Source organism: Talpa occidentalis, unplaced genomic scaffold, assembly GCF_014898055.3.
Source record: "Talpa occidentalis isolate TD23 unplaced genomic scaffold, MPIMG_talOcc4v2.1 talOcc4.4, whole genome shotgun sequence".
Classification (NCBI taxonomy): Eukaryota; Metazoa; Chordata; class Mammalia; order Eulipotyphla; family Talpidae; genus Talpa; species Talpa occidentalis.
In genome coordinates, this window is record NW_023604295.1 from 86,244,452 (window position 1) to 86,270,323 (window position 25,872).

The 25,872-nt window shown below is 40.7% G+C and overlaps 1 protein-coding gene across 1 annotated transcript in view; it reads left to right on the top strand.

The window, feature by feature from the left end:
* The window catches only part of MINDY4B (MINDY family member 4B), a 42,263-nt gene extending 17,338 nt beyond the window's left edge, over positions 1 to 24,925 (top strand). The window contains exons 5-12 of the mRNA XM_037524642.2: positions 37 to 128; positions 3,792 to 3,957; positions 4,489 to 4,554; positions 8,493 to 8,563; positions 10,477 to 10,549; positions 11,186 to 11,347; positions 22,633 to 22,813; positions 24,782 to 24,925. Of these exons, the coding sequence (XP_037380539.1) occupies positions 37 to 128; positions 3,792 to 3,957; positions 4,489 to 4,554; positions 8,493 to 8,563; positions 10,477 to 10,549; positions 11,186 to 11,347; positions 22,633 to 22,813; positions 24,782 to 24,924 (954 nt within the window). The 3' untranslated portion in view covers position 24,925. The remainder of the gene's footprint in view (positions 1 to 36; positions 129 to 3,791; positions 3,958 to 4,488; positions 4,555 to 8,492; positions 8,564 to 10,476; positions 10,550 to 11,185; positions 11,348 to 22,632; positions 22,814 to 24,781) is intronic.
* Positions 24,926 to 25,872: the final 947 nt, after the last annotated feature.

Sequence of the window (25,872 nt, forward strand, 5' to 3'; positions counted from 1 at the left end):
AGCCTTCTCATGCTTCAATGTCTCCCTCTATTTCAGGGTGGTGTCCAAAGCATTCAGATGGCTGTACAGGGATCCATCATCAAACACTTGTTGTTTACAGGGAATGGAAAAGACTGTAAGTGTCACAGGTAAGAAGTCTACAATAATTACTTCAAAGAGTTACTCATTTCACCACAACTTTTATATGCTAAGTTGTCATAATCAAGCCCCTGAGTTGCTTCAGGAAAGGGACTTCTGCTTTATTACACAGAAATGTCTCTGATCTCCCAGACGGATCTGATTTCGTGACTAAGGTTGGCTTCTGGAGTCACTTTCAATGCTCAGTTGCAGGAATAATGTTGACAGTTTTATGCTCTATTGCAGACCACCCTGTCAGGTGAAATTAATCACCAGATCTGATATGGTACTTGACACTATCTGACTGGAAGCTTCAACCTAACAACTTCAGGGAGGACCAAAAGGGATTAAATGAAGCATTGTACATGTTTGGTAGTTGTCTACTTAAATAATCAGTTTAAATCACTTTTTTTTTTTTTTTTAGAAATTAACAAATCCCTAAGAGGTACAAAGCTCTATGCTTGATGTAAGAGAAAATACAAGAAAGTAAAAGGCACATGTCTGCCCACAGGCAGGATAAGGTATTATCCCAAACAGAAACTAAGTGGATAATACACTCTAAGATCACGTATAGTCAGGTTCCTTAGAAGTCAGAAATGGGAGCCCACAGGGAGTGCATTCTCTAAATAAATCTCTTGCATAAGGAGATTTGGCTTCTGGAGTCACTTGCAATGCTCAGTTGCAGGAATAATGTTGACAGTTGCAGGAATAATGTTGACAGTTTTATGCTCTACTGCAGACCACCTTGCAGACCACCCTCTTGCATAAAGAGATTTATTTAGGGAATGCGCTCCGGAGAAACCTATAAGAATGAGGGGAGCAGAATTGGGAAGGAGAAGAAGCTAAGGAAGAACATGGTTTCCAATGATGTTTCACTTCTGCCTGATCTGTGGGAACCCTGGAGCGTCAGTTGCCTGTGTTTGATAGGAGAGCAGGGCTTCATTCCTCCCATCCCAGTCAGGTAGAGGCTCTGGGCCATCTTTAGGGAGGAAGTACAGCTCCTCGTCACCACCGGAGTGTTGGCTTCAATTCTTCAGAGAAAGTTGAAAAGCAGTAGTACCTGACACAGCCATTTCCACCAAGTAAAAGGGAGCCCAGGGAATCTAGATGGAATGTGCAGAATATTTGCTACATGAATGTAGAGTATTTGATTTAATATTTGGTATATAAATATTAAATACACGGTAATGGGTAACTTATTTTAGACTTGCTCTACAAAACCTTTCTGAATCTTCTTGGTTATGAGTTCTCCTCCTTCTTCTGTACTCTCATAACACTTCTATTCTCATCTACCTTATACTAGGGTTTCGGAGTTTGAATTCCTTGTTACAAATGTCTGTGTTGCCATAGAGGTGGGTGGGTGATATAAATGACAGCTGAGTTCATTAAAAGTCTCTATCATGTGTTTCTTCATCAGAATAAGTTGTCAATGTAAATATTTAGAGAGTAAGTCCAGTAAAGTCTACCACGGAAAGGTTGGCTCCTCTGTCCTGGGGAAGTTTGACAGCCTGAGATCACTCAAGGAAGTGAAATGGCTAAAAATAGGGAGTCAGAACCCAGGACATCTCTTCAAATCCCTGCACCACCACTTTAAAGGTGAATGACCAGGGGCAAATTACTCACCTCTCTGTGATACTCTTCACCTCTGAAATGGAATAGTGGTAGTATCCATCTCACAGGCCTATTGTGAGTATAGAATGAGGTGAAGTGCTTAGCCCAAAACTGGGCATAGTGACAGCCAGATGAATGTAGCTGCAGTCAGTGAGAGCAGCCAGCAGTAGACCTCATGCTACATGGAGGGCATGATCAGTGGAAGAGCAGATGTGAGTGTTAAAGGCAGACAAGTGCATGAGAAAAGTGATGGAGGTAGAGTGTGAAAATATATTCTGGGGACTGGATCATCTTTGGCAGAGGGTTTGTAAAATTGAAACCTGAGAGATAGAACTGGAAAGATTGTTTGGGATTGTGCTTAGAGAGGGCCTGTTTTATCGAGATAAAGCATTTGGATGCATCCTGTGGGGATTTAGGGGAGAGAATAGTGTTGAGACTCAGTGGGATGATGGTATGTGGGGAGGGATTGGCTGAAACACCAGAGACACAATATGCTACTGTAAGTAAAACAATGTCAAAGGACAATACTTAAAACAGTACTAAAACAGTTCTGAACATAGGGGCAGGTCACTATCTGTGGGTTCTCATCCGTGCCACTCAGGCTTAGGATAAAACTACAAAGGGGTTTATTTAACAATTAAGAGACTGGAAAAACTAGAGAGTTTCTGAGGTCGTAAGTGGGCTGTCCCACCCTAAATAGTTCAGCAATGTCCAGTAGTTCCAAACAAAGCTGCTCATTCAGGATGCACTGTCCCATCAACAAAGGCCTGAATCTGGTAGCACACTGGGAGGCACTAATGGGCAATCAGAAGCAGTGGACAGCTCTCAAAGGTGGCCAGACAGAATGCCAGCCATTGATCAGCAGTGCTAGTCTGCACTGGTCAAGAGTGCCAGTCAGCACTGGTCACCAGGGGGCAGTGTCAGAGACACCACTTCTGTAGCTCTTTGTGAGTTACTTATATCAACCAATAGTTAACAGCTCTTTGAGACGCTGGCCCAAGGTTGATGGTACTCCTTGCATGTAATATCAGAGGTATGGTTGAAGCAGCTTCTCTGCAAAGTTCTATGGCGGCCTGCAGGTTTAAGGAGGTCTAGAGATCTATGGAGGTTTTGGGGTCTTGTGGAGATCTGCTTGATGTCTACTGAATGCCATGGAAGTCATCTATTTGATGCTTCTTCAGAGGCTTTCTGCTGAATTATTCTTCCCTCTTCAGAGGCCACTGAGTGAATCAAGCTGGCTCCAGCTCTTTCTTATGTCCTCTTCAGTGTCCTCAACCTACAAGCCTGGTTGGACCATTTCCATCCTAAGTGTTTGATTGGTGCTGTTAAGCCAGGGATGGCCTTCTCAGGGGCAGGGAAATTGCCACTGCAGCCCAAGTGTGGCTGCCTGCTCTGGGGTCAGAGGGGCACCACCATTCACCACTGTTGCCCACCATCTTTAGAGTGGCCTGGGAATTGGCTGCCAGAGGCCCAGGGGGTCTGCTCACACTGGGGGTGGCAAGTGGTGAAATGCCCGCAGCCGCTGCTGCTGTTATCACTTTCACAGAGGCCTGGGACCTGCTCAAAGGTAGCGAGCTTGGGCAGCAGGTGGGGAAACTCCCACCACTGAGGTCCAAGCACACATGCAGGGCAGGAGTACCTGGCACCAGGGGAGGGGCTGCCCGCTGGTGGCAGGCTAAGGCAGCTGCCTTAGCCCCAATAAAGCCTCCCTGCTGGCTTGGCATGCCGGTGGCCTTTCTCCTGCAATTCATGCCAGGCCAGGCGGGGTGAGCCTTGCAGCTGCAGCCTCAGTGTGGCTGCTAGGGCTGGGCAGTGGGGCAGGAGACTGCTGTTGCTCATATCCAGTGGCCTCTGGTCTCCATAAGGTCCCTTTTATATAAGGATGTCCATTCCAGTGACAGCAGGGAGGACCAAGTCCTCCTCAACATTCTCACAGAGGATGTCAGGAATATAGTAGGATGTTCCTGCTGTATTCAGAAGGGAACATAAAAAGGGAGATCCCAGCAAACTGTGAGGTGACAGTTCATGCCAGTGTTTTCCTACCCCTACCTCCTGCATTATAGTTTCTGTGCAATAAGCAAGCAGGAGCAGGAGCAAGCCCTGGCCTCAGCACTAGCCGGGATCCTGTGGACTGCAGGAGCAGCTCAAAAGGCTACCGTCTGTCTTGTCACTGAAAACACCTACATTGCTTCAACTCTTGACTACTCCAGGGATAATTTCACGGAGAGGGTGAGTATCCACCCTCCCATCCTGTCAGGGAAGTCTGAGCTCATACTAGACTTACCCTGGATATGAGAGGGAGTCCGTCAATGTTCTTTTAGTGTCTGATATTGCCAAATGCACTTCTAAGGAGGCAAGGACTGAGGACTATAAGTGGTCCAAGCAGCCCAAGTGTAGAATCCTACTGTGAATTTCCAGTTCCACAATTGACCATGATCAACAATATCCCATGCCTGAAGGCATCTTAGACTCCATTTCCTTATTCACTGCCTTAAAGATAGCTAAATTCTACATATTAGGAAAAAAATCAATTTCCAGTTTACCACTGAAGATAGCATATTGAATTAAATCAGAAAAATATAAAAGTGCTACCAATAGTTACCAAGCTTTACCATATATGCTTTGCAAGGCCTTATATAAGATACTGTCAGTTTTTAGCAATGTGCATTTGCACTGAAACACCCCTTCCCCTGTGGGTAATTGTGACCTGACACCTCTTAAATGTGATTTTCATTTTTGTCTTCTATTCTTGATTTATAGCTGTGCCTGTTTGAACTCTTAGAGAAGGAATCCACTGAGAAATTCATCTATGATCATTTACCGTGTGTAAGTATTCAAGTCTTGAGATAATTCCTTTATGTTAAACTGATCTTACAGGAATCTTCTTTTTATTTTTTAAAGATTTATTTTATTTATACAAGAACTACAGGCCAGATGCGTGGGAAGGTGAGAGGATTCACCAGAGACAGCGGGAAAAGAATAGGCAGACTGACGAAATACACTGCTGAGGGGCACAGCAGGCGAGACAAGAGAGGTCTGCTCGCCATATGGGTTGCTCTGAGGCTGGGGGGATTGAACCGGCACTGTGGAGGCTGTGGACAGCTTCACACTGTTGTGCTCAACCCCCTGAGCCACCAGGGAGGTCCTAGGAATCATCTTTTTAAAGAATATATTCCTAGTGATGTTTATTTAAAAATTCCAGGTCATTTTGAGGGCCGAGAAAGGATATAACAAGGAATAGGAAAACCCACCTCTAGCTCCCTACACCTTTAAAAGAGGCCACATCACACACAATTCCACTCACAAATATCTGGTTCTCCTGGGTTCATCAAACCCAGAGAATAATACTATGGAGAGCACATACTAGTATTTTTTTGTGTATGTGAGTGTGGGAAGAGAAGATATAAAAATAGAAAACTCCTTACCTCATCTAATGGGTAATAAATAAGAATGGTTGAGACTGTTTAAATGACATTCACATTGACCCCAGTGACATTCACATTGACCCCAAAATCCAGTGAGGTGGATTTTGGTCTGAGAAGGGGAGACATATTTCTCCTCATCTAGAGCATCTTCCACACCATGTCCTCTCCTACTACACTTCCTCCCTACCCTGAGGTTAGGGTTGGGTGTAACCTCACGGGGCAGCAGGAGTGTTGGGAGCAGTGCAGGACAGAGGAAAGACAACTCAAAGTCCAAGGAGAGAGAGAGAGAGAGAGAAACCTAGAGGGCCTTGTGCCTTTGGAGATGCAGCAATATTTTCCAGGCCAGTCTCACATTTATTGGGTATCAGATTCAGGGAAGGTGAGCAAGTACGTGGAGGAGTGTATGGAGGAATAAGCATGATGGGGATATGGATTGTATGTTGTGAGGATGGTTACTGAGGATACATAATTTTCTGCCACAGGCTACGGGGTAGTGAATAGGGGCTGCTGCCTGGGGGGATCCACCAGCAGCAATGTTGATCAAAACATTGTATCTCTAGTTTCTGTTTATACTTAACTTTCTGACAAGTTTGTCTAGCTGGTTATGCTAATCTAGTCATAATGTCTGCCTGCTGTTTTCAGCAGATACTGGTTTTGCCAGTATGTTCCTCATACAAGACTTTTGTCCTGGTGAGGACCCCCTCCCCCCAACATGACTCTATATTTTAGCTTGCCCAGCAGGAACTTTGGGTGCCAAGACAATATCCCGAGAATAAGGGGAGCTAGGGAATCCACAGGTGGGACACAGGAAGGGACAATAATAGTAGAAAATAAAAGGAGTGTTTCAAAGATTCCTCAGCATAGAAAGAAATCAAAGTTGGTTTTCTGAAGAATCAGAACTTAATGATGTGAGAGCAGAAGACAACTAGCTGGATAACAACAAAGCCATTTAACTATTATTCATGAAACCCACTGCTCCATTCCTTCAAAAGGTCATGAAGGCAGAGAACTTTGGTGTTAAGTTCACAGTCACATACTAGTTATACGATCTTTGTTACACTAGTGCCTCCCCCAGGGCTAACTTCCCCACCATCTCCTAGTCTGTGTGGTAGGCAGAAGAATGGTACCCCCAAAGATGTCTCTACCCTACTCCCTAGAACCTGTGAAAAACTGTTATATGGCAAAGGGGAATTATGGTTGCTAATTGGCTGACTTTAAAATAAGGAGATTATTCTAGATTACCCAGGTGGGCCCAATGTAATCACAGAAGTCTCAACCCATAGAAAGGACAGGCAGAAGAAGTAGAGTAGTGTGATAAAGGAGGAGTGCTACCTGCCATAGATAGCTCTGAATATGAAAGGGTGGTGGGTCATGAACTAAGGAATATGGTCAGAGCCATTAGAAACTGGAAAAAGCAAGGAAACAGATTCTTCTCTAGAGCTTCCAGAAGGAACCAGAACTGCTGACATTTATTTTTGCCCAATTAGACCAATTTTGGACTTCAAACCTCCAGAACTGTAAAGTAATGAGTTTGTATTACTTAAACTACTAAATGTATGATAATTTGTTATAGCAGCAACATGAAACTAATAAAGTGTGTATGATATATTTTAAATACCTGACATGAAATGTTAAGCTAGAAGCCAATTTAGGGATTCTTGGTATGGGTGGAGGATGTTTAATTGGCTTACACAGATAGGGGAACCATGTAAGAAATGACCCTTCCAACGAAAAGAGACAAACCCTTCTTTTACTGTCTTCCAACTTCTCAAATCCATACTGGGAGAGTCTGATTCAATAGGAAGGATACCTACAAGGTATTCTTGAATGTAGTTTGAGTTGAGAAACAGTGGTTCATCCTATGCGGGTACCATCTCGAATTCCAAGCATGTTCTGGGGTACACTGAGGTGAAGCCTCTGCTCTTAGGATGAAAAAATAATCTGGGAATTAATTTTACTTCAGAGAGAAAATGGACATTCTTCATGTGTAGAAAGCTATGTTTGAGGTTTATTTCACCAAAGTATCCTGACACAATGCCTTTATTAAAGAGATTTTAATCCTAGAAAGTCAGTAAAGGAGTTTCCTTTTCAGCAGGTAGACTATTAACATTAAGCTAAAATAAGACCAACTGGTAAGGGATCCCAAATGTTGGTTGGGAAATTTAGATTTGATCCTGAAGATCAAAGGGAATCTTTGGAAAGTTCTGAGCTGAAAGTAGACAAGTTTAAAAAAAGAGACGAGAGAAGCACCTTAAGGAGGAACAGATACTAATATTGCTGTGGATCTAGCATATTCCAAGAACCAAGATTGCATTATTTCATTCAACTTTTACAATAAATCTCAAGTAATGGTATTTTTATCTGTAATGCAGAGAAGGAGTTTGAAACTCAAAGGAGTTAATAAGCAGTAGAACTGGGTTTGAACCTACATCTGGATAACTCTCCAGCTATCTCTATAAACCCCCTCTGCAACCCCTGAGTTTAAAACCAGTCATGAGGAGGTATGCACTGATGAGACAGGATAAGGAGGGTCAGCCAAGAGCAGGGTTGAGGTTCAGGGCTAGGATGGACACTAGGGAAGTGGAAAAGAAAGATACTCTACATCCTAGCCATGACTTTAAGACAATCACATGATAGAAGTGGAGGAAAGAAAAGTAAGTTAAAAACCAAGAGATAGCGGTTGAGCACTGGGTTGCGAAGCTGCCGCAGCCTCTGTGGCGCCGGTTCGAACTGGAGGAGGGTCCCACATGGCGCGCAGATCTGCCGCCCACTGCTCCCTCAGCAGTGTACTTCAATTGCGCTTCTGACTGTACCAGTGCATGTAGCATGGAGATTGGTGGTGCCATTGGTATGCCTGGAGCAAGGAAGAAGGAAGCTCTAGAGGGTGAAGATGACCTAGGAAACAGCTAAAAACAAACTGTCTCTGGCTGTAAATCCATGAATTCTTGCCCACAGCCATACAGTTGACCCTCAGTAATAGGGCTTTAAACTATGTGTGGATTTTCATGTAAACAGAGGGTGTAAATGTCTGGTATCAATAAATATGTACAGTAGTATAATATTTTCTCTTCCTTATGATTTTCTTGAAGATATTTTTCTCCATTTCTTTATTGTAAAAATATAGTATATAATAAATATAACACAAAACATATGTGCTAATTGACTGTGGTGCTGATAAGACTTCAGCTATGAGTGGTCATTTTGCGGGAGTCAAAAGTTACACACAGATTTTCTACTGCTGGAGAGGGTCAGCAGCCTCAACCTCCACATTGTTCAAGGATCAACTGTACAATCTGTATTGCTTCAGGCAAACATTCTTTTCTTTTGGTTTCTAAATAGTTCAAAGAAGAAGGAAGCCATGGTGTCATTCTATTTCTTTACAGTCTAATCTTCTCCAGAACATTTGAAAGGTAAATTCTCCAAATATTTGCACAGCTGTTTCCCATAGGACTGGGGTCACATAGACTATATACCTTTTTGTTGAAAAGTATTTTCATGGCCTATTAGAAACATGAGTATATTTTTTTTCCCTAGCGGATACTGTTGGTATGCCCTCTTCTGCAGTTATTTTTATTTTATTAATGGGCAAGCAGAAATCATCAGTAAAGTTTAAATCTGCTTTTTTTTTGTATAGTAGCAGACTCGTTCTTGTGGTTATAGATATTGGCACACAACACCAAGTTTATTTGTACAAATTTCATAAATGAAAATGTTTTATTATTTATATACGCAATAAAATAGATCCACAAATTATTATTTTTATCTCTATGACATGTTTTTAGCACTGTGGAAAATATAAATAAAAGAAGGTATGGCAGGTTCCAGTCTGGGAAAGATAAGAAATATACACAGAGGTACTGGGCTAACCCCAGGTGGTAACTGATGTGGTAAATAAGGTGTGAGCCAATGAGCCTTAGTGGATTCCAGAAGAGGAAGGGTTGCCAACATAGAGAGTAGTCAAAGAAAGCTTGGATGAAGTGGAATTTCTTTATGTGCTTGAAAATAAAGATAAGCTTTTGAGAGTCCAAGGTAGATAGTGAGCCCCCAAAAGGGAATATTTACAAGACTTGAAGCAGTGTTCCTGAAATTTGTTTTTTGCATATCACCATCACATTTTTATAGTTTATATTATTTGTTTAACAGTTTTATTTTACTCAACACATATTTAAATATCAACCTCTTTTTAAACATTAATATCCTTTAAATCATGTATTTGCTGTGCTAAAGAAAAAATATATTAAAATAAACACATCACCATAAGGATTTTAAAATGTTCATATCTATACCACCAATGCTACACTTTGGGAAATCCTGCCCCAAATTATATCTGATGCTACCAAGGCATTACCATGTTTCCTCCAAGTCTTTGGGTCTTATTCACTGAAGGGCATGACCCCCAATCCTATGTTAGAAAAAATCTAACCAAATTAACTTTAAAGATCTATTAACTTTATTAAATAATTCATAAATCGGGCAGCATCCCAGCTAGCAAGCAGAAAGACATAAAAGACGTACAAAATGAAACATTTTTATAGGTAGAAAGAGAGCAAGATAAGGGAAGAGGGATTATTTCAGTCTTAGGTGACCTACCTATGGGGAATGGATAAAGGTCTTGTAACTCATTATCTCATATACTTTTGGGGAATGGAAAAGAACCTCTTGGTGCCGACCAGAAAATTCCATGCTTGGAACTACAGTTAGGTTAGGTGTGAAGTCTTGGTGGGCATAGCACAAACACCTTTACTTTCGGCTTGCTGTAGTCGGAAAATACGTTCCTTCAAGAACACATACAGTTCACATGCCAGTATCCAGTACCTCCTCCTAAGTGACAGCAGAGCCACAGTCCATCTTGATTTTATATTGTCAAGGGTAGGGTCTCAACTTCTGCTCCCTGTCTAAGTAGTCAAGACTGCACTTCTGTAGCCCATCTGCAGTCAAGAAATGGGCACAATTCCCAAGCTAGTATCTTTCCTTTGAATAGTCCACTCTACTCTGCTTTGGGTCAGCGCTCTCTATTTGGAACATCTTGCATTTCCACCCAAATCCAAACATCCCTTGTCACTCAGAGCAGTGACATCTGCACGGAGCCCAGCATCTCCCCAGAGCACACACAGGGAGTGTGTGCGCACCCCTTATCATTCACATCCCACAACTGCACTCTTAGCCCACCTATCACTTCTGCAACCCCAGTCCTGGAAACTTTTCCTGGTGAGAGATAAGGCAAGCTGCTGCCTCACTTTGTGGGGGGGGGGGAGTGGGGGACTGTAAGTTCTGAGAAGTCATTGTGTCTGACTGAATGCTGGTGGCTTCTCCTGTGCTGGAGGCTACAGGAGGACCTAGACGTCTCCACCACTCATCTGCTACAACCAACTGCTGGAGGCTTTCTGTGCAGGCAGGTGGGTTGGAAGACTTTGCTTTTTTTTATTATAGAGTCTGAATTCTAGAGACTTGTTTTTCAACAAAGCATATTTTCTTCTTAAATGATGAGCTATCAAGTTATCTTTGAAAGACTAAAAAATTTTAACTTTGTTATCCAATTTCTATCACTATCGTTCCTAGTTTACCCCTCAAAACCTTACATTACCAAGTTCTAGAAACATTGGAAAATACTTTGACAAGACCCACCAAAAATCCCTAATAACTGGGAAAAAAGTATCATACCATAAAAATATCTGAACTCCACACTTCTTAAATCACAACTGTGGAATCCAACACTCAAAAGAGATGCAAAGGCAGGGAAGGGCAAAAAGATCAGAGTGAAGCCCATGGGAAAATAGGACATACGGTTTAAGAAAAATAGGCAATAAAATATCATTTTAATACTACCAAAATGTTTATGACATGTTTTCCCAGAATTACAAATTGTATGATTTTATTATTTTCAGTAAAAATGGTAATGTTAGGTGATGATTAGTAATGTTATTCTTTTCAGTAAAAATGGTAATTTTAAGTGATTATTAAAAGGAAGAAGAAATTAAGTCCTTGTTTCATTGCTACCTAACGTGTAAATATTTGTAAAATATGTCATCTAGGCAGTTTTGAATATGATTTTGACTGGAAGAGCAAGTCCCAATGTCTTTAATGGCTGTCAGAAAGGAAAGACACAGGAATTGTTACGTGGTGTCCTGACCCGCAGTGAGGTTGGCTATTTGCAATGGGGTAAGGATGCTTCAGCGGATGACAGACTTTCACAGGTGAGTGTGTTTCTACTCACAGCCACACAACCAGTGTCGATATTTTGATATTTTTAAAAGGTCTCTATATTAAAGCAATTCAAACCTTACCTTACTTTTTCCTTTACTGTATACCACCCATGATGCATGCCCATATACCACACACACACACACACACACACACACACACACACACACATACATACATTCTGGGTCTATATGGAAATATCCAAGTCTACTTGTCTCATATTTTATTTTATATATTCTTATGCATAGAGAGAATAGGTAACATAAGTAATAAGCAATTATTTAAAAAAAAACACTATTATAGCCCCCTTCTTAGAAATTGGTACTGTAAGCAACTAATGCATATCCTTCCCAATCCTGAATTTGTGCAAATAGATGCATATATTCTATTTATTGTTTGAAGCTTTCAAAAAGTCACATAATAAAAGGAACCTCACTTATAAAACTCCCCTCAAATAGCTTTCAGCTCAGGTGAAAATGTGCCATTGAAAAGCACAACCAAACAAACAGGAAAGATAGTAATTATACCCACCCCAAACCACAAATCAGAAGTACCTCAGTGATATGTGCACAAAAGTTTTCATCCCAACCCCCAGGAAAGGCAAGGCAGAGTTTGTGAAGAGCAACAGTTCTTTGGTCCTGAGTGGTCTTAAAAACAGCCAGGATTAAGTCAATGTAGGGGCAAACCCCTCAACCTTGTGGCCCCAGGGCCTCCCAACCATGAGGGCCAAATGAGACGCCTGCTGCCCCAGGTCCCTCCTGTGCTTAAAGCCCCAGTTCCTGCTCACAGCCCCTTTCACCTGCACAAGTTTCACACTTTATACAGTCCTTTCATATCCATAGTTTCATCAGTCTTCCCGCCTACTGTTGACTCCAGCTGCAGTGTGGTCTTCATGAAATCAGCCTCTCACAACACATACAAATCATGATTCTGGTGACAATTGGAAAACAGTGCCTGCCTAGAACAGAATTACTACATTTTGTGTACAAATGTGTTTTAAAAATTTGCTCCTTTTTTCATTTTGTAATCTAAGTCCTTCATAGAAAACTGAGAAGTGACAAATAAGCTAAAAGTAAAAGAAATCAACTAAATCACCCAGGGGTAAATCCTACCAGAAAAGCTTCCTTTTCTTTTTCTTTCTTATATAAATACATTCTTTTCTACTCTTCTAAAGCCTGCTTTTCTCATTTAACACAAATATCTTTATATCCATGAACACATGTCTTTCACCAAATTCTGTGGATGCAGAGTCACACTGTATAAATATGAAACTTTGCTTTGACTATATATAGAGAATAGATTGGTTATTATTTCACTTGTTAAGATAATTTGAGAATTAAACTTAAATTTTTATATGTACTAACTAGGAAAACTAAGCCTTTACATTTTATTTTACATATTTTTCTTTTCTTTCAACCATGCATGACCTCTTGATGTCCCTAAGCCAAGAAATATTTATTTATTCCAAGACTCAATTTAGAGAAAAAGAGTGAGATATACTGGTGGCAAATTTTAAGGGGCCCAAAAGCCACAATAACAATTTTAGTGTTTTTCCTATTATTACAAAATTCTTTCACAATATTATGTTACTGTATCCTTATTATAAGGATTTAAAAGTGTTTATCATATTGCAGTCACTTAAGTAGGAAATTCATAAACTTTTGTCTGTCTCTGCAGCAGCTCTGTAGCATGTATTGGCTTATTTGAATCTAACCTTTACTGCAGCAGTAACACATGTCACAGACTTGACCTGTTATTCTCCTTTTTCCCTTTAATACACACTTAAATAAATCAAGAAACATGTTTTTTTAGAGTTCACCCTGTGTGCCACTAACTTTCATGACACAAGCACCTTGTATCACACTTTGGAATAAAAGTGAAGGAGTTCCTGTGACATGTGGGAAACACCTTTGACCAGGAAACCAGGACACTTAGCTGGAGGCCTGCAGTCAACTCACAGAAGTGTGATTCAGACCAGTCACTCCCCCTCCCTGAGCCTGTTTCCTCATCTACATATTAGTGTCCTAATACTGGCTCAACAACCATAGGAATGATGTGGAGAGCAAAGAAATCATGAATGCCAAAGCCAGTTGGAAAACCAAAATGTTCTATCTATCTATCTATCTATCTATCTATCTATCTATCTATCTATCTATCTATCTATATAAAACTTTATCAGAGATGTGAAAAAGGAAAAACAGTACAGTGTTTTATTCAATGATATAATATATTGTATTTTTTTTAAAGATTCATTTATTTATTTATTTATTTATACAAGCACTGGGTACAGTCAGAAGCATGGGAGGGTGAGAGAATTCACCAGAGCCAGAGCGGGGAGCAGAGCAGGCAGAAGGACCAAAGTACACTGCTGAGGGGAGCAGTGGGCAGCAGGAGAGGTCTTCGCTCCATGTGGGACCCTCCACCGGTGGCCAGGGAGCAGCCAGGGATCGAACCAGCGCTGCAGAGGCTGCGGGCAGCTTCGCAACCCAGCGCTCAACCGCTGCACCACCAGGGAGGCCCAATATACTGTATTCTTATAATAAAATATGACAGAAAATAAAATGTTATTTTAAAAATCATAAGGAAGATAAAATACATTTACACTACTTAATAATACATTTCACATTATCTGTTACAAGAAAATTCACATATAACTGAACTCTCACAGTTCAAATCTACATCATTCAAGACTCAACTCTTCATACACTGATGCTATAAAAAGGATTTAGATAATCAATGTTGGAGAACTGTGGTCTTGACACTGACTACTCATTGAAATCTCAGAGAGTGTTGAATTTTTAGTAGACTTAATTTTATTTAAGAGCAGCTTTAGGGTCTCAGTAAAATTGAGGGGAAGAGGGTCCTCCCTGGTGGCACAGGGGTTAAAATCTCAGTGCTATCAAGCTATCGCTAGCCACCGTGGCATGAGTTCGATCCCTACCCAGGGAGCTAATCCACATGGCGCAGCAGACCTCTCCTGACTTGCCTGCTGCTCCTCTCAGCAGTGTATTTCAGTCAATCTGTCTGTTCTGCTCCCCACTCTGTCTCTGGTGAATCCTCTCACGCACCCCCATTTTTGACCTACACCCCAGTTTCTTATATGCATAAATAAATAAAAATAAATCTTTTAAAAAATTGAGTGGAAGATACACATACATAACCTCCCTATTATCAATATTTCCCCACCAGAGTGTTATATTTGTTATAATTTTGAACCCACATAGACACATCATTATCAAAAATCCATATTTTACATTATAGGTCACTTTTGGTGTTTTACATTCTGTGGGTTTAGAAACATGTATTACAACATGTATCTACCATTGTGACATCTATATGGAGTGGTTTCACTGAGATGAAGACCCTCTGCATTCCACCTATTCAACTCATTTTCCTCCTTAGCCCCAGGCAACCACTGGTCTTTACTTTCTCCATAGTTTTGTCTTTTCCAAAAGGTTATATAGCTGTAATCAGACAGCATATAGTCTTTTCAGGTTGGTTTTTTTTCACTCAGTAGCATTCATTTAAGTTTCCTCCAAGGCTTCTCACAGCTGGAAAGCTCATTCCTTTACATGACTGAAAAACATTCTGTTGAAATGTTGTGAATAATACACCATTGAACAAATAATGTTTCATCAATACACCATAGTTTATTTATCCATTGCCTACAAAAAACATCTCGGTTACTTCCAAGTTGGCAGTTTTGAATACAGGTTTCCCCTGCTATCCAAAAGTAGAGCATTCTTGGTAGGCTGTTTTTTGATTCTGGGAATGTTATTGCCACTAATTTATATAGACACATTTTAAGCATTTCCAGACCAAAAATAACCTACCAAATCATACCAAATAGCAATGTTCAACTATTATATATCAGGGGAAACCAGTAAAGCTACTATAAACATCTTTTTGCAGGTTTTTGTATAGACTTAAGTTTCAGTTCTTTTTGGTAAACATCAAAGTGTACAATTACTGGATATATGATAAAAATATGTTTAGTTTTGTAAGAGACAGCCAAATTGTCTTCCAAAGTGGCTGTAGCACTCTCCCTAGCCACAGCAATGAGTGTGAGTTCCTACTGTTTCACATCCTCATTGGCATTTGATGTTTTCAGTGTTGTGGATTTTGGCCATTTCAGCAAGTATGAAGTGGTATCTCTTTGTTATTTTAATTTGCGTTTCCCTGCTAATATATAATGTTTTCCTGCTAATATACAATGTGGACCATCTTTGCATGTGCTTATTTATTTGTATATCTTCTTTCATGAGATGCCTGTTAAAGGTCTTGGCACACCTGGGGAGCTTTAAAGCTATCAGTGCCCAGGTCATCCCCAGAACAGTGTCACTTTCGTGAGCGTGGGAACTGTATGGTTGTCCAGGGCCTGCAGTTAGAAGGTCTGCTCTGGACTTAGTGTTCTGCTGTCATTGTCTTGAACTTCTTAATAATTTTTGATGGATGTACATTTTCATTTTGCACTGGGCTCTACACATATATGTAGCTAGTCCTGTCCAAAGACTATTTGGGATTATCTGGGAATCGGAATTTTTTTTAATGTTTTTTTTTTTTACTTGTCTTTTTTTTTTTTTATAGAGGCATGTTTTATTTATTTATTTATTTGTTTGTTTGTTTTTGTTTATACATGCACTGGGTACAGTCAGAAGTGCGGGAGGGTGAGAGAATTCACCAGAGCCAGAGCGGGGAGAAGAACAGGCAGACTGACGAAATACACTGCAGAGGGGAGCAGCGGGTGCGGCAGAAGAGGTCTGCTGCACCATGTGGGACCCTTGCCTGGCAGCTGGGGATTGAACCGGCACTGCAGAGGCTGCAGGCAGCTTTGCAACCCAGCGCTTAACCACTGCGCCACCGGAAAGGCCCCAGAATTTTTTTTTTTAAAGATTTTATTTATTTATTTATTTACACAAGCAGTGGGTAAAGTCAGAAGCGCGGGAAGGTGAGAGGATTCACCAGAGCCAGAGCGGGGAGCAGAACAGACAGACTGATGAAGTGCCCTGCTGAGGGGAGCAGCGGGCGTGGCAGGAGAGGTCTGCGTGCCCTGTGGGACCCTTGCCTGGCAGCCGGCCGGGATCCAACTGGTGCTGCGGAGGCTGCGGGCAACTTTGCAGCCCAGCGCTCAAGCGCTGCGCCACCGGGGAGGCCCTGGGATCAGAATTTTTTAAAGCGCACAGGTCATTCTAAGGTGCAGCTAAGCTTAAGAACCTCAGTTCTAGAGCAGGGCAGATCAGCCTTGGCACTACTGACATGTTTTGCTGGATAATTCTCAGTGGTGGAGGTCTGTCTTGTGTATCTTAGAGGGTTAACATCATTCCTGGCCTCTACTCAATAGATGCCTGGAGTACCAATCCCAATGTGACAACTAAAAATGTCTCTAGACATTGCTATGTGTCCCCTGTGGTAACAATTGCCCCTGGTTGAGCTACTGCTCTAAAGGAAGGGGAATAAAATCTTTATTTCACTTAGCTGATTAAATCCATAGTGTGGAGAATGAAAATTAGCTATTTCAACTGAAATTATAAGAATGAGTATCTTCTTTTAATCTGTATCAGAAAGGTTGACAACTTTCTGTTCTTTAATATTTGCAAGGTTTGGGGGACAAATTAGAGGCCCTAGCTTAAATTGAACAGGTAAGTAGTTTCTAAGGTGCTCTGGGAAAAAGGACTAATTCAAAGAGTATTGGTTGGGGGGGGTAGGTTTGTTCCCTAGAACCTGAGCGTCAAGATTTTGCAGGTATCCAGCGCTACATTTTCTCTGGATCACATTTCTTGCTATGCAGTAGTCAGAGCACTAGAGCTGCTAAAGAAAATTACCTGCAGAGCCTAAAATAACTTCCAATAATAAAGTGGATGTTTGCTGGGACCTTAAAGTCAGTCAAGAGGCTGAGGTATAAGGTAAAAAATAAGAGGCTTTCCTGCTGGGAAGAGGGCAAAATGTACCAGACAACAGCAACGCCATCCAAATGCTTTGCTCACAAATTGAAGTAGGACAAAGGAAATGCTCAGGTTAGCTTTAAAATCTACATAGAAGTCAAATCTACAATGCTTCCATCTTTTCAAAAAGTGACTAATACGTCTTTTCATCCTTCCTTCTTGGACACAGTGTTCTCTCCCCAGGGAGACCCCATGACTCCTGCCCTTAGTGAAAATTGCCTGAAATTGTACGCTAATGACTTGAAACCCTGAGGATGTTTATTATGTTTTTTCTGTCATGTACTTGGAGTTTGGTTTCAGAACAAAAGTATTGAAGAGCAAATACAAGCTGACAGTTGGTTTTCTCATTTGAACTGATGAAATATATGACTATATTAGACATATACATGTATATCTAGATCTACATATAAAGTTTATTTTATCTGAAGGTGCTTTTTTCCTTCGGTATCAGCTCAACTCATATATATTGTTGAAATATCTTTTTATATAATAATTATGAACATGTATTTTACCATCCTTGAAGATGGTAACTAAAGAAAGTATACAGAAAGCTTACTTAATCATTGTAGTACGAACAGCTACTTGTCTTGAACATCACCATGTGCCAGGCTCTCTCTGGAGCCACTTGCTCCTTTAATCCTCACTTCCACTCTAAGATATAATCAGTGTCCAGTGTCTCTTATTTGGTTATTCATTTTAGAGATGAGAAAATGCAGACTGGGAGAAATGAAGGGACTTTCCCAAGGCTACGTGTCAGTGCCAGGGTTATAAACCCAGTCCACATTCTGTCCTCTGTGCCATGCTGCCTTGTCTCTGTCATCTTTGTTTCTGATAAAGTGGTAAATATAAATGCCAGTTCTTGCAAATGCGCTATCATAAGTGATTTTATAATCTATTATATTTATATATTTATATAGATGAAGATTATATTATATAAACTGTAACATCTATCAGAGGCATGCTGAAATTGAGCTTTAACATTTAGATGGTGGGGGCCTCCCCGGGGGGCCTCCCCGGTGGCACAGCGGTTGAGCACTGGGTTGCAAAGCTGCCCGCAGCCTATGCAGCGCCGGTTAGATCCCCGGCTGCTCCCCAGCCACTGGAGAAGGGTCCCACATGGTGTGCAGATCTCTCCTGCCGCCCGCTGCTTCCCTCAGCATATTGCTTCGGTCCTTCTGCCTCCTCTGCTCCCTGCTCTGGCTCTGGTAATTCTCTCACCCTCCCATGCTTCTGACTGCACCCAGTGCTTGTATAAATAAATCAATGAATGAATGAATGAATGAATGAATAAATAAATAAATAAATCTTAAAAAAAACCCAAACATTTAGATGGTGGTAAAATCATGGACAGTTGTGCTCAACAAGCAAGAACTTTATCCGCGACATCTAAGTTAAAGTTCAACTGTTGCGAGTGTGAGCTACAGGCTCTTGGGACCGAGTCTCCAAGGGGTTCCTCCTCCACCTGCTAGCTGGGCAAGCCACATCTGTCAGGTGTATACCAGGACACACTCAGTGGTGCTCAGATTCATACTAACCAGAGGTCCCACTGACCGCAGGGTACACAGAAGTCTGACATTTCACAATATTCTGCCACAGAACTGAAATACTCTTGCAGAGCAGAACGTTGCTCTAGGAAGAACCAGAAGTGGTTTGACAATAGTCTCTAAGTATCACTGAGTTGAGGACCCCACAGTCACTCCCTTCCTTTCTGCTCCAAAGCATAGTGACTCTGTACAGGACTCTGCATATGCCCACTGAGTGTATAACCACTTAAGAGTATTTACAGGCTCCTGTCTAGGGTGGTGTTCTAAATCTAAAGAATGTACATTGATAATAAAAACCTAACATAAGAAAGGATTCTGAGTTCAAATGAAAGCCAGTGTGCTGCCTGGCAATTGCATTCTGTTGTTGAGGTGAAACCCCATAATATTGCATCTGTCTTCCCAAAGTAAATCTTTTCTTATTCTGTGAGAAAATTGCAGAGATTGCAAAAATGCACACTTTTCAGTCCCAATGTCACAGCCCAGTGGGTGAGATGTGAAAAAACAAAAAAAAAAAAGCTGCCATATCATTAGATGATATGGCAAGCCCCTGGAGCTACCAGACTAGCAGTTCCTGGGGAATCCAGCCAGCTACCCAGAAGATGAGGCTCTATTTTGAAACCTCCTGTCACATTTCTTTTTGAAGGTACAGGTTTGAGTGTGAGGTTCCAATACCTAAGAGAGAACATAAAGCAGTTTGAGTCTAACACCATCTGGAAAGCCTTAGGAGATTCACATTATCCTTGCACTGCCACCTTGAAGAAAAATCAACTCTGATTTTTAGGAAGGAGGGAAGCTATTTAGGTCTGGCTGGAATCATGCCCCCAGTTGCTCTGGCAGAACACACCACTTTCTCTCTTTACATGTTCCCTTTAAAGAGACCAAGAGACTAATAGGAAGAAATCCAACCATAAAAGTCCCAAATGAAGCTCCACACACTGCACTCCACTACCAAGTCGCTGAGTTGGCACTCGTAGACATGACACCATACCTGCAGACTCAGTCAGAGAAGTGGCATTAGCTCTGTATTCCAGGTGTCAGAGATGAGAGCCAGGCCATTAACAGTCAGGCACTCGAGTACCACCAGAATCAGAGAAGAAAGCACAACATTTCCAATACCTTTCTCTCTTGTGACCTGTAATATCAAACACATTATGCAAAGGCATATTCTAAACATTGCAAATTCTAAACATTGCTCTAGACACCATCAAGGACTCAATTCTTGCCCTAGAGTATTTAGAACATGCCCATCCTTCTTCTAGTCCTCATAATTTTACATTGACTTGAATGATACATGTTCTGAGAGGCTTGACTACTGCACATACTGCTGAACTACTAGATTTATTACACAATGAGTGAACTTCAGGAGAAAGGTATTTTATTTATAGCACCACTGTATCACAATTTAATTTCCTTTTTACCATGGCAACATGAGGCAACATGCACAGATTCTGCTTTGGTGGAATCTCACCAATAAAACATATTTAGAATCCTACTTTGATGGGGGGAGCAGTGGCTGACTGTTAAACTGTGTCTACCCAAAAGCTCCTGAAAATTCCAAGCAGATTATATGATGTGCCTAGACAAGAAAGGGGTGGGATATATGGCTGGATTCAATTGGGAAGTGCCTTGTTGTGTTTCTGCAGGACTCACTTTAAACCAAGTATGTGCTCAACTGTAGTATTAAAGCTCGTTTCATAGAGCCCTAAGTGCTGTGTATGGTGTTACCTTTACACTAGCATTTTTCAAGGCAGGGGAGGGTCTGTCTATTCAGCGTGGGGTCTCTATATGGTCCCAATGGGGGGGCCATTCCATTTAAGAGAACTTTATTTTCCTCCTACTCTAACAAAATCTTAAGAAACTTTTGATTTCAGGAAAGAAAACTGTTGCATTGTCGTATAAAATAACAAAAACAACAATGGTACGGTATCAACTTATTGTAGAGTATCTGTGAATCAGTTGAATTTTCCTACACTACAATGATCTTGTGATGCAATGGCATATATGTCTCTATTTTATTACATCCACTCAGACATAATTTACAGGAACTTTCATTGGTTTAAAATCAGCCAGAATATCTACCCAAAGTTCATATGGAGTAGCATTTTCCTACAAACTAATTTCTTAGTTTATTTATTCCTAATTTCTAATTAGTTAATTTGCTTTCCAACCTTAATGTCCCTCAGATTACATTATGACCTTGGTGCAGCAGGTGCCATCTTCAGGAGGCTGAACAAAGAAATGCTTATAATATGATCTGGACCTTGGGGGTGGATTCTGGAATGTAAGCCCACGCCTCTGCTTCAGTGCCACATCGTCTGTGTTTTATTTCCGATGCACTCAGTGGGTGACTGGCCCTATGTTTGATGTGAGATATTTATGTTATAATGAGCCTGGAAGGGCTAATTCTGATGTGAATAATGAGCAAATTCTATACCCACTATGGGGATGTTAAGGTGGGGATGCTAGGCTTACACCACTTTTTGAGTAAAACTGAGTTTATTTCTTTTAAAAGAGTAATATAATTTTTCTACCATAGCTAAAAGTAAAAAGCTGAAAGACAAAAGCTTTCTGTTTCACCCACTCACCCACAACCGACAAATTTAAACTAAAGAAAATGAAGAGATTTGAATAGAACTGTAGAGAAATCAAAATGTCAAGTTATTAGTCTTCAATACTGGGTTTATTATGAAACATGTGATAAGTTTTCCAAGTTGCACATTTCATAGAACAGAATTTGCTCCTATGCACACAGTAGAACTCTGAGAACTGAGAAGAAAAGAAACAGAATGACAACTTTGAATTTTTCTGTGTGAAAAAGACACACAGAGAATCAAGGTAGCACTCCTTGGTGTCATGTGGGAATGATGGGTTTTCCAGTAGCTTCTATTTGTGTCTTTAAATAGGAAAAAATTGGCTTGAACATTAAGCCTATCATGAGTTTTGATGGCAACATTTTGATATATTTTTGAGATTTATATTTATCAAGGTAATGTTATGACACTATATGTCTCAGTTGTGCATCAGTGAAAATCAACATATGTATAAACACCCCATGAAGTTCACCAGTAAAGTTCAATGCTATCCTTTAGCCTATGGTAATCAGTCACAAAATATGTGTTTCTCTGTCTTTTTAAATAAAGTGGGGGGTATTATTAATAGAAATACACTGTAATATCATTATATAACACCTTCACAACTGGCCTATATGTTAATATGCAAAACATGCTTACAGAAGTGTGAGTGTGTTCCACTTATTTCCCCCAAGTTTTCTTCTATAGTTGAAATATTCTATATTTCCATCTTCTAAATATTCTTTTTCTTGTATTCTAAATGGTTATTATGGCCAGAATCTGGCCACCTGCTGATTCAAGTAGCATCCTATCTTGGGAATAGGAGTAAATACATTGTTTGATGACAAAGACAGAACTGAAGTTCCTTTATTCCAGTCTTACACTTAATTATATTTCTGTTTATCTATTTATTCTCAACCTCATTCCCAAACTAAACCTGGGGTGGTTCCAACTCACCCTCAAGGTCACATCCAAATTTTTAAAAAATAAAAGCCATTGAGAGAAACTCTCAATTGCAGCAGCCTCACTACACCATACCATTCATAACTGTAAATTCCTTCATGATGAAGCCTCGTTCTCTAACCTTACTCCATACACCAAACCCGCACAGCTGCAAGTGCAGCCAGGAGCCTCACAGTGGCCGTTTGATCATGATATGCTGGCATCTGTAGCAATGTGGCAAAAATGATGTATTCATCTTCACTCTCCTCTCCCCTTCCAGGTGGGCAGCATGCTGAAGACACCCAAATTACCTATTTGGCTGTGCAACATCAATGGAAATTACAGTGTCCTTTTTAGCACAAACAGGCAGCTCTTATCAGATTGGAAAATGGAACATCTCTTTGATCTGTTCTTTTACAGTGGGAAGCCCTCACAGGAAAAGCCTGTGCATCTTACAGTAGGTGAGCATTTCAGACTCCAAGTGCCTCATGCCTTCACGTGCTCAAAGAGACATGGTCACAATGTTTAACAGCTGTGTGGCTATTCCACTAGCTTTGCAGGAAAATGCTAGGCTTGATTTCTGAAATAAACTCATGAATCCTGTGGGCCCAAGCATTGTAACATGGGCATTTTAAACATGCAGTGGGATAGAAGTAGCACAGATCAAACAACTTTTAGGTAAGAGTGGGGGATAAAGGTGGACTCAAATTTCCAAAAAGCCTTCTCTGGGGTCTTTTATCTTTGCACATGAGGCATTTAATGCTTGAGAAAAGAACTGGAAAAACAAAGGGTAGAAGAATCAGTTGGCTGAGTCTGTCCCACAACCAAACATCAGATGATCACCAGTGATGTAAATATCCAACCTGATAGCACATTTCTGTTCAAATAGTTCAAAAAGCATTTTTGAGGGCTTACTAGACAGTAAGTGGGCTAGATTGTAGGAAAGCAATAATAATTAAGACACAGTCCCAACAAACTTTTAGGAAGTTCCAGTCCAAGGTAGAAGGAGACAACCACACAGGTCACTTCAATTCAATGACAACCATAGATTTGTTTTAACTCATGAGGAAAAAAAAAAAAAAAAGACAAGCTTTAAAAACACCTGTAAACATTTGCTCTTTTACAAAAGGAAAAAACATGGTGAAATTGGAAGTCTCTATCTGGGAGCCTTGACTCTTGAAAGGGGCCTTGTTAATTCGATATCTGACTATTTGCAGTTAGCATCACAGACCTGGTGTTAAACAACTTTTCATTATTTTAAGTAAATTTGGAAAAAGTGTCTTAGTGACCATTTTTTTAAAAGATTTATTTATTTATGCATACAAGAACTGGGGTACAGGCCAGAGTTGAGGGGGGTGAGAGGATTCACCAGAGAAAAAGTGGGGAGCAGAACAGGCAGATCTACTGAAATACACTGCTATTTGTGCAGTTCCTGATTCTTTTTCTTTTAATTATGAGAAATATGTATTAGCCCATTTAATGTATTTGGGACATTGATAACATGTTCCTGAAAATGTATTATCTTTTCCATTTTGCTATTTTCTTTGAGGAAAGTATCATTTCTTTATTAGCTCACATGCATCACAAACATTCTGTCTGGACTCCATGTTGAAATTTTCATACATTATTCCACTAAATTCTCCCAACATTTATAGGAGGTGAGTCCTATGATATCCTTGTTTACTGGAGGAAAATGCGGTGCCCCCTAAATAGTTACTAGTATCACAAATGAGGTTGAGAGATGTTATGTTCTTTCTCAATGTGACCTAGCTCACATGAGACAAACCCATGAACCCAGTTTTCAACTTCCTCACCCTCCTCCCCAATATGCAAAAATACTCTCAGAAGCAGTAAAGTGGTGATCTCTCCCTTTTCCTGTTTTTCCTGACATCTCCAGACCTATGCCTGTCACATGATAGGGCTGCAACCTGCATTTACATGACTTGTCAATATTCACATTCCAAAATACACAACAACCTGGTTATCAGACTTGTTTTTAAGATTTATTTTATTTATTTATGCATATAAAGACTGGAGTGTAGGCCAGAGTTGCAGGAGAGTGAGAGGATCCACCAGAGACAGAGCAGGGAACAGAACAGGCAGACTGGCTGAAATACACTGCTGAGGGGAGCAGCAGGGTAGCAGGAGAGGTCTGCTGCACCGTGTGGTGGCTCCCTGGCCGGGATGGAACTCAGGCCACAGTGGCTGGTAATAGCTTGATAATGCTGAGAGCTTAACTCATGCGCCACCAGGAAGGCCCTCAGCCTTGTTATCTGGGGTCATTTCAACATGCCATCTTCGGGAATCGCCCTCTGCTTAACTAGTAGGAACCCACTTGCTTTGGTCACCTCCTGCCCACTCCTCTTCCCCATCTTTTCTGGCATGACCTAAAGAGAGTGGGGTCCTAAATAGCACCATTTCTTCCTCAGATACTCATTCCCATCACTGGGAAAGGGGCCAACATGAAGATGAACACACACTGCGGAGACGGCATTCTCCTGTGGAGATGGTCATCAGAACCAAGTGGAGAGAAGCCACCATCAACTGGAACGGAACAGTTCCCTTTTTCTGAAGACAGCCAGAATGTGCAAATGTGCAATGATGCACTCTCTCTGTCTCTTTCTGTCTCTCTCTGTGTCTCTTGTCTCAGGTAGTCCCTCTGTAGTTGCTCTCAGTGTTATGGGAGTAACAGGCGCTTATGCCAGTGTCTGCACAGCGATGCCTCTGTACTCACATATACAGGTTCTTTCATTTTATTGAGAAGAGAAAATGAAGTCTCTTTCCTGCATGTTATTTCCAAATTAGTCCTATTTTTTTTAGTGTGATTCTCCCCGAAGATTGCAGAAGCAGGCAACTAGCCTTTATTTGGGGATGAAGTCATTGGTCATGCATCATCAGATCTTTAGTTATGGCAAAAACTCAAACCTTTTCAAAGACTTCCTGGCATGGAAAACATTCCTTTCCAAGGTTACATTTTACATGCCCACTTTAGCAAGTTCTTGTCATTAAAATAGTAAATGTGCTTCTTTGGGCTGGAGGCAGGGACTATTCCTGGTAGCTTAGCATCTATAGCAGTTGACTCATGGGCTTAAATAATCAAGGCAAGCTTATGAAGGAGACATTCTTTCTATCAGTGTTACGTTTGCTTCTTTTCTTTATAAACTGGATATAAATACACAGATGGACAAATATATAAATTCAGAAAGAATCCCTGCTTTTGAAGAGATATACACACCCTCATGTTCATTGCAGTACTATTCACAATAACCAAGAGTTGAAAATAACATAAATGCCCACTGATGAAGGACTGGATAAAGAAGATGTGGGATACACATAATGTCACTACTCAGCTATTAAAAAAGATGAAATCCTATCATTTGCAACAACATAGGTAGACCTAGATGGAATTATGATTAGTGAAATACAACAAAGAAAGACAAACACTGTGTGATTCCATTCATATGTGGAACATAAATAAAATTAAAAAATGAACTAAATAAAACAAAAATAAACTTCGCAA